Raw genomic sequence first — 9,504 nt, 5'->3', positions numbered from 1 at the left:
AACCAGCACTCTGTAACAGTAAAAAACATACCTGCTGGAGGGCGCCCGGGACACTCGGCGGGGGCTCCACAGCTGCGGGAATCGGGACCGGCAGGGGCACAGCCGCCGGCATGGCCGCATCGCCGTCTTCCTCCTCCGCCGAGCCTGGGGACATGCATGCAGACACCGCCCTGGACACACCCTCCGCAGCCTTGCGAGGGGGGCGGGCCAGCCCGACCCACGCCTCCGCCGGCACTCCGGGCCGAAGCAGGTCCTCTCGCCCGGCCTCGCAGAGAGTCTGCACTGCCCTCCGCACCTCCTCCATGGTCCCACTTTCACAAGGTAGCGCGACGCAAAACAAAACCTCCCTTCCCTTGCCTCCCGCTACGCAGTTCCCAACCGCCAGCCTGACTTCCCCTTATCTAGTCCCCTAATCAACCTCAACTGCTTCCCTGATTCTCGCGCGAACGCGCCCAGGGAAAGACCAGCTCGCGCCTGGCTCTCCCTGGGTCCCCCCCTTATAATCTATAAATGAGCCCACATACATGTGAATGTTTGTTCGGTACTACAATGTGTTATACAAGCCAAAGTACATTACCATATTTGAACTTGTTCCTGTGTCAGTCGCCTAAATACTTGAATGTTATTGTTTGACCTTCAAAGATGGGTCAATAAAAGTGGCCTTTTGTCCTGAATCCTTACAATCACTGCCGAGAATGTGCATCCATGGGGTTACCCTGCTCAGCACAAGCCCCTGAAACTTTGAGGAACCCAAATACTTCCATTACAGGAATTAAAGCTCATTAGAACATAACATCCGCGCTACAGAAAAACGCATAAAATAACATAAATAAAATAAGTAATAACGGCCAGGAAAATAAAAGTGTAGGTACTCACTATCCGATAGTACCCGTTTCTTATTTAAAGTGCTGTTACTCTCCCATTAAAACCATTGGTCCTTTTCGTAGAAGTGCATGTACTCGCCCTTCAAAATTAAAGTGCCGATAACGAGTGCCTGTCTATTTAAAGCGCTGAAAAACGACTCGAAATATGGCAGTACTTCCTGCCGACTGTGATAAATAGCAAAACATCAACCACAAGTTTCAGTTTCAATTGAAAGCGCAGCGGTTTTACAAAAGTCTAGATTATATTATATACTATGAGCATTTAATGCCACAATATCGATGTTCTTTACAGCGCAGCGTCGTGACGTAAGGTATTATTGTATGGAAGGTAAGAGTAGGGAGTGAAAGGGGCAGGGCAGTGGGTGTGGAATGGGAGTGGCTGTGGGAGGGAATCGCACAGCAAATGAAAGCATCACTTCCTCCCGGTACCTTAAATCCCTCCTCTCAAAGCTCCATGGCCGCCGCGTGACACGGGCTTGCAAGAGCTGCAGCAGCAGGGGAGAAAGAACCCAAAGGAAAGGGAGGGGAAACCAAAAAGCCAAATAAAGTACAAAATTATAAGGAATAAAAAAAGATAAGTAACACCGCGCCCCTCCCTTGTCCGCCGCTCTCCTTTGCCTCTCTCTGTCCTCCTGCTTCCCGCGAGAAACAATGCCTAACATCGTGCTGTTCAGCGGCAGCTCCCACCAGGACCTCTCGCAGAAGGTGGCCGACCGGCTCGGCCTGGAACTGGGCAAGGTGGTGACCAAGAAGTTCAGCAACCAGGAGACCAGGTGAGCAGCGCGAGCGGGCTTGTTGAAGTGCCTCGCGCCCGGGGTGACTGCTCTTGAGAGGGCGGGAATGGCAGGCGAGGGTGCTGCTTGCCATGCTGTCTCCACCTTCCTTGAAGTAAGCCGCCCGAGGAGGCAGTGCACACTTCATGGGTGAGAATTTGAAGAACACAAAATAACAGACGCTCACGAAGAACGTTTCGGGCTGGGCACGCGAGGGCGCAACATGTGCATGATGGGTGACTATTTTTCCATGTAGGGGTCTTTGGCACAGCTGAGTTCAAATCTTTTGTTTTGATCTAGCTCACGAAACGTTGGTCCTTATCGAAGTTCGAGGGTCACTGATCTATGCTGACTTGAACTTTTTTTGGGTCATGTCTACTAAGCCACCCATAAAATTCCAAAGATCGTGAAATTTCTGGTGCCTTAGGCCGTTGTTTTAACAAACTAGTAAAAAAAACAGTTTGACAGAAATGCATCTTTTCCGTTATGGATTCCAGGACCAACACTCGTGGGTGAAGCCCCGTGTTGACTTTCTCTTGCCAAGCGTGGTGGTTGTGTACTGCTTTAAGCTTGGCGCATGCAGGAAGTAAGGCACTTTGTGGTGTGTATGTAGTTTGAGGGCAGAGAGTTGTAATATACCTCGCGTGCAACATCGAACTGGCTCCAGAATGCTCTCTCCCCTGACCTTCGGTGTACCGCGAAGGGCCGGCGCGAACTGGACCTCTAAGTTCCCCTCTAGTCACGCTCCCGCCATTGCTTGTTTCGACCTTTTAAAGTGTGGCTTCGATGATGCCCTTAGCACGATCACCGTGAGCGGCAGCGCCTGGGGCCTTAGTTCTTATAACGTTTATTTCTCGAGGTGAATATAAAAATATTGTCTTTGGAGTGTTTTGCTTTCGGCGCGAGTTACCTCCATCAGTCAGGCGGTACATGAAAGACTCGGGCATATTTGTCATGGTGTGGACAGGGTTGCCCAAAAGCTTAGCGATGCTGGACGCCCCTCCCCTTTCCGATTTCCCGGCGCTTGGAGTTAAAACCTTGTTGGCGACCGACCCTCCCCCACTTAATGCTGGACATGCCATGCGTTCTGGCCAGATCCCTTCACTGTTGGTCCTTTTTACTTCAAAAGCAGACTTTTCCTTAGATTTTTGCCGACTGTGTTGGTATCCGTGCAATAAAACGCTATACCACAAACCATTATTGGCACATAATGCAACTTTAAGAAGGTTTGTAACATCATATGCCAAGTAATTTCTATGGAAATACGCTAACCTAATTAATCAAACTAATGCATGAAAAATTCTGATCTCCGCTCTCCTTAAACTACCCCAAAGTATAAATATTATCCTATACAACTTCCCCTACCCTGAAACTTTGTTCTTTGATTATTTTTTTTCTTCCCTTGCATATCCCCGTATTTTGCCCTACCAATGGCATATTGCTGGGATGGAGTGGTGAGCAAAAAAAAAAAACGATGGACAAATCCAGATCTGTGACTGGGGGGGTGAATGTCTGATTTTATCCACCGTCTGCTTTTTGCTGTTTTAGCCCTAAGTGCGTCAGGTATGCCCAGAAGTGGGTCCCAGTGCCACTAGATTCAAGCTAGCCTGGCTGATGAGGGGATACTCTGAAACCAGTCCAGGATGCTTGTTTCAGGTCCAGGGATGACTTTGCTTGGCAGTTCGGGTTGGACTGTTCCCATGGGGAGCAGGGCCAAGACTGGTATTTGCATATGGCAGGGTCCAAACTGGGGTGACGGGGCGAGCAAAAAAACAATGGACTAAACTTATATCTGTGACTTGGGTTGAGTGTTTAAAAAAATTTAACCACTCCCTCCATTTTATTTTGGGGTGTTGCTATGTGCGCCCGAAGTGGCTATGGATATACCCAGATGTGGGTCCATTGCTCACTTCGCCACTGGATTCAAACTAGCCTGGCTGATGATGGGCGATACCCCGAAACCGGTACCAAGAGGCTTGTTTCTGATCCAGGGACCACCTAGCTTGGCAGTTTGGGCTGGAATGTTCTAATGAAGAACAGGGTCCAGACTGATTTGCATATGGATGAGTGCAAATTGGGTTGACATGACAAGCAAAATGACCATGGATTAAACACATCTGTTAAATAGGATGGAAAGTGTAATGTTGTGCCTCAATGGCCCCCACTACATTGCAGAAAGCTTTCGGACGACAGAGCTAATGTGGGAGGGGGGTGAGGCTGCATTGACTGAAATCTTAGGGTCCTCCCTTCTCTACATGATACACGTGAACAGAATTTGGTGGTCATGGTTGTCTGTTGTGTTCCTATCCGCTAAGGTCTAAGGCAAGCCCATAGATCCTTAATCCATTGAGGGGGCATATGCATTTTCCATCAAGAGACTGTCATTGAATAGTTGACAACAATGTTCTGTATGAGGTGCCCTCTTCCCATTGATTATTATGTATTAATGCATTAGATCGCTGTTGGACATTCTAGGCCCTATCAACATTTAAAAATGTACCCATTGCTGAATCGCTAGGACTTGGGCTATGCTTAAAATATCCCCCTGGGCTACCAAATTGCCTAAGCGCTGCTTTGAATTTTTTTTTTTAAATTGGGTCCCTGATAACTTTAGACTTAATGGAGCATTCTTGTGCCGGAAAAATGTCCGGGGTCTGTGCATTTTGTTCTCACTAGTCTAATGTATCCTCCCCTGAAACCTGTTTGACCTCATGCTCACAGGTTGTAATCTTGCAGGTCCTATGCTTCAGTCGTTGTCAAAACGAATACCAATGAATTGGGTAACAAGAAACTTGTTTTTCAGGAGCCCCAGGGGGGAACGTGTACTTTACAAATACTCAGGGTGCGTTTTCCTCCCTTGCTCCTGAGTAGGTAGGTACTGGAATTCTGGCATTTTCAGTTTTCGGACAGCACTTGAATGCACGAAAGGCAAGGGACTGCCAGTGTTGCCATACCTACCCACACAGTATCAGCCATGTGCCAGAGATCAGGGCCTAAATTCATTGTTTTTTTTGCACGCTATGCCATTCCAATTTAGACCCAGCCATATGCAAATCAGTCTTGACACTGTGCCCCATGGGAACAGTCGAATCCGAACTGCCAGACCAGATCCCCCTTGGACCAGGAATAAGCAACCTAGGTCTGCCTTTCTGGTATTACCCCTCATCAACCAGGCTAGCATTGCTCCCAATGGCATGGTGAGCACGGGACCCACGTCTGGGCATAACCCTCCCACTTAGGGCAACAAATGCCAAAAGAACAATTGATAGACGGAATACTAAACCATGTCAAACGTTCACGCCCAGGACAGATATTTGGACCGTAACTTTTTTTTTTTTTTTTTTTTTTACGCACCCCATGCCATTCCAGTTTAGACCCGGCAATGTACAAAGGTTTGATCTTAATATTGCCCACATGTCAGCGGTGAGTGTTAGGCTCACTAAACCATTTTGACGTCTGAGGCCGGCAATAGTTTCTTGGCAGTCCAAGTGGTTCCAGGTAGCTTTATAAGAGCCGGCACCTAGGGCCCCTCCTCAACCCCCCCCCCCCCCCCCCCCCCCCTTTTTAGGTCTCGCCTATTCTATCCCGCAGGGATTAATAGGCGTGTATATAGTAGGCAAAACAAAATCTCTACCAAGTGCGGATTACGTCCAGTTCATGTGATGCACTCGTGTGAGACGCGCGTTCACGTCCAACCCATCAGCCTCGCACCAGAGCTGCTCCCCGGCCACTCGCCATATACTCGTTCCCTCCCACTCGCTTGCTTCCCTGCCTAAAAAGGAATGCCTCCCGCTCACCCGCCCCCTGACTCACCAGATGCTTCCGAGGGTGCCTGTTCCTGTTCCGTGCACTTCCCCCTCTTTCTTTTAAAGACGCTCCCTCCCCACTATACATTGGGCATGTACATGGTATCTGTGTATGTTTTCTTTAATGAGCGCAGAACTTTGAGCTATTTTTTTCAATATTCAAGTATTTTTTAAAGCAGTGCCGCACACTGCGCTTCAGCTTCACAAATTAGAATGCATACACCTTAAATGAAATAAAAATCACATTAAACCAGTTCTCCCCAAAAGTTTAATTTAAGAATCGTCCATGCATCTCATTGATGGCTCACATTACACTTCCAGTTGAATCAACACAGAAGCTGTGGCGGCAATCTCAGTGTCGTATACCAAGCGCCGCCAACCTGGAGGCGGTGTCAACACTTTGGTGTCTTGGAATGCTAAGCACTGCAAATAACCCCAGGGGTCAGACTAAACTCTAAATTATTAACCATAATTGGCTCAAATAGCAACCATTAGCACCACCTGGTTAGCTGCTCGCTTGGTAGGAACAAAAGCATTATTCTACTAAATACTGCTTGGGACTTTGTACGCCCTGACTTGCCCTTCGCTCGTAAAAATGCAGGTTGAAACGCTTTATTTTTTTTTTAACTCTGTACTGTGAGCAGCTATGAGAGGCCCCAACTGGATCCAATCAAGTGTGTACTACCAAGTTGTTGGTGAGTTCGCTACTCCCTTATTGGCCGCTTCTGCGGACCAGGCTCATTCATACCAAAACACGCAAAGCACTATATTAGTTAACAAAATGATCTGCCACCAATCACTTGCAGACTTAGTGTATTTTTTATTTTTTTTGCATTTTTAAGTAGCGCTCCTACCAAGCTCCTTAATAGCCTAATATATCCTAGCAGTTGTAGTGCAGCTAAGCGTTGATTCATCCACTGAAACTAACAAACCTGGAAACAATCATGGGTAAATTAAAGGCCCAGGATTGAAGAGGTGCGTTTTTGGCGGCATTGAGCCATCTGCTAACTTTAACCCTACGCAGCTGAATGTAGCAGTATTTTTTTTTTTTTGCACTCTGTACTGTGAGCAGCTATGAGAGGGCACAACTGGATCCAATCAGAGTGTACTACCAAGGGGTCAGTGAGTTTGCTACTCCTATTGGCCACTTCTACGGACCAGGCTTATTCATACCAAAACACGCAAGGTACTCCTCTTTTTTTTCTTTAAAAAAAAAAAGAGTTTATCTATCACGCTTCTTAGAAACATGATATACAGCAGAGTTCATGGAAAACGCTGCCCCGCTGGGAATTTCTTTGACTTAAAGTGGAAACTCCAGGCAGATGTAAACATTCCATAGTATTCAAATGTTGTTCTTCTCTTCTGGCAGCCCATACACCTTTTAGTCAACCTTTGCTGAGTCCCAATTCCTTCTCTATCCAATAGACTCAATTCCTTGAAACCAGAGGCACCCCACTGTAACCACATCACTTGGGGGCACCACCACATTTTGTGAATAACGATGCTATTCATTTATATATTTTCAAAGCCAACACATATTAAAAATAAAATGTAATTTACAGTACCAATAGCTCTCACTTTCCTAATGCGAGACCTATTGCATTGCAAATGCTTGTTTTATTTTTTACCCCAGCTCAGTAAACTTGCGTTGGGCCTTGTGACTGATTGACCACCAGTCAAACGACGATATGGTTCTGTCCCACCTTTGGGACGGCTCCCTTGCAGTCACGTCCGAGGGAGAAAACAAATGGTTCTGCCGACATCTGCTTCCAAAAAAGTGCCTTTACATAACATTTTCTTCAGTCCGGCAGTTTCCATCGGCACTCCTTTATCCATCCAGCCAATCCTCTCTAATCAAACCTATTCGCCATCCCAATTAGAAGCAGGAAAGTAGCAGTAGGCGCATCCTAACTAGGCTGAATATGTGTCCTCATGTAACGTAACTGGTGCCATCTAAAGCGCTCTGATACCCTATTCAGTTCGGGTCAAGTTCGCGCTATATAAAACTCTGCAAAAAAATCAAGGAAATAAACTTATGTTGGGACTGAAAACTGTTTCTGTTGCACAGGGACCTTGAAAGGAGGTGGTCATTTGTGGGAGGAAAAGCACTTTTCTTTTAGGTGGCTTATGGTCACAGTTTTCTTTGCAATATATAAACACTCTTACCTGCCCAGATTTATTGTGTACATCACTTGCTTCAGAGTGGAGCGAAAGACGTCCTTCCTCCCTATAATGTGCCTAGTAGGTGTTGCTGGTCTGCCTACCACAAGCTTAAAAACTACTGCTCAAGGTGCTTCTGGTCAAGCCTGTGTCCTTTCATTGGAGTTGCCTGTGGGCTGTGTAGGGCCTAGTCTCTGTGTTTGTTTTATCACCTCCTGGGTTTTCCTCAGGCCATGTTATCTTTCTGTGGGGTGAGCTCTAACCTAGTATAGACTCTTTTTGTTTTGGGTGAGAAGCTAGCTACATTTTTTCATGGCTCCAGGTTGAGTGCATCAGCTAGGACGATCTTAGGGGTAAGCTTGCTAACTGCGAAATTAGCTGATGTCCCTGCTTGTATAGCAGTATCTCCTGTCAAGCTTGAATGTCATTTTGATTCTGTGAGAGCAAGTGTTCATTTTCATTGTTCTGTAGATCAGAATCACGGACCAGACTTTATGCATTGCAGATAGCTTGTGGTTTCTGCAGGACATAGTTGGATGTTTGAGGACCCTGTGTCTTATCAAGGTAGAATGATTTGTGGATACACACCTCTTTGTGAGAGGTCTTGGTTTTCCTACTCTACGTGCAGAGTTCTCTTCTGGTGGTGTGCATGGGTTACAGTTGGGCAGCTGCAGTCAGTATTGTATTTGGTCAAGTCCGCTGCCTGCTTGATACTTGTGGAGTACTACTTAAGCAGCAGTATTGGTTTTGAGGATGTATTGGCAGAATAAAGAGTGGGCGCTGCATGATTTGCACGTTAACTGTTATCTAAGATGTCAAAGGTGGCCCACCAGTTTTCTCGGTTCTGCTTCCTTGATCTAACGAAACCTTCTTTGTGTGGGTGTCCATGGGTCGGTGAGATTGCTATGGAGGCTTTGAGAGTATTTTTTTTTTTTTTACCCTGACGTGTTCCCTCACTGCAGGAGTGGTGATTGAACTGGGATGCTGTTGGAATGTTGTAGTATACTTAGTTTACTGTCTCTTTAACCCGTTGCATGCTGCCGCGATTCCGCGCCTGTGCGGCAAAATCGCGAGTGGGCGGGTTTATGACAGCCGCCATCCGCACACGAGCGCCGTAGTGCATGACGGATGGGGGCCGTCATCAGCATGCAAGGGGTTAATTTGTGCATTCTCATTAGAGCGTTTCTATGATTCTATACTCTTACATCCTGTCCCTCCACGACAGTTGCTGTTGGTGTACACTTGCGCTAGCATTTACCGTTGTGGGCTCCCTTTTCTTCTGTACTTATTGGAAATAAACCATACTGCTGAATTACCGGATCCTGAGACTTATTGTCCTTGTTACCCCATGCTACAAATGTTTAGAGGCCAACTTACTTTAGGGAATTACCACTTTTCGTAAGATTTCTAGGATTGACTTTGGAATGGTGAATTCAGCCACTCCAGTTTTCCAAGGTGGCTTGTACAGGCAAAGAACTTGAACCTTGTGGCATACTTTAGTCTACTGCGTCTGATCTGGTTTGTAGCTATGCTTCAGCTTGGCTGAGTTTTTTTGGATACAGTAGCAAGAACGGGATGAATGGTTGTTGAGATTAGCAGATGCTTTGGATGTAGGCTACAAATGAGAATGTGCTTGCTGTCTTTCAAAGCCATATAGGACTACTTCAGCTCAGATGGCTTACCGAGGCTGCCAGTTACTCGAGGACTGTATCATTGGCAGTCTTTTTCACTGTTCACTGACTGACTGACTGCTTGAGGGAGGAGCAAGTTGTGAGAACACACCCCTATGGGGCCCTAAAGTAGTTTTCAGGCCGCTGGTAGCATCCACGTATGCGCCAGTGCTGAGCTGTAATGTAGGTAGGTACAAGTAAAAGGAGGCTG

General features: G+C 46.7%; 1 protein-coding gene across 2 annotated transcripts in view; it reads left to right on the top strand.

Moving 5' to 3' along the window:
* Positions 1-1,308: 1,308 nt before the first annotated feature.
* Positions 1,309-9,504, top strand: part of PRPS2 (phosphoribosyl pyrophosphate synthetase 2) — a 155,442-nt gene continuing 147,246 nt past the window's right edge. Inside the window, exon 1 of one of the 2 annotated variants that reach the window (XM_086934576.1) lies at positions 1,309-1,657. In XM_086934576.1, the coding sequence (XP_086790702.1) occupies positions 1,536-1,657 (122 nt within the window). In that variant the 5' untranslated portion in view covers positions 1,309-1,535. The remainder of the gene's footprint in view (positions 1,658-9,504) is intronic. The other variant, XM_086934575.1, reaches the window with a different exon arrangement.

The sequence above is a fragment of the Lissotriton vulgaris genome, chromosome 8 (genome assembly GCF_964263255.1).
Source record: "Lissotriton vulgaris chromosome 8, aLisVul1.2, whole genome shotgun sequence".
Lineage (NCBI taxonomy): Eukaryota > Metazoa > Chordata > Amphibia > Caudata > Salamandridae > Lissotriton > Lissotriton vulgaris.
Note: the sequence above shows the minus strand (reverse complement) of the source record. Positions and strands in the feature narration are given on the sequence as shown.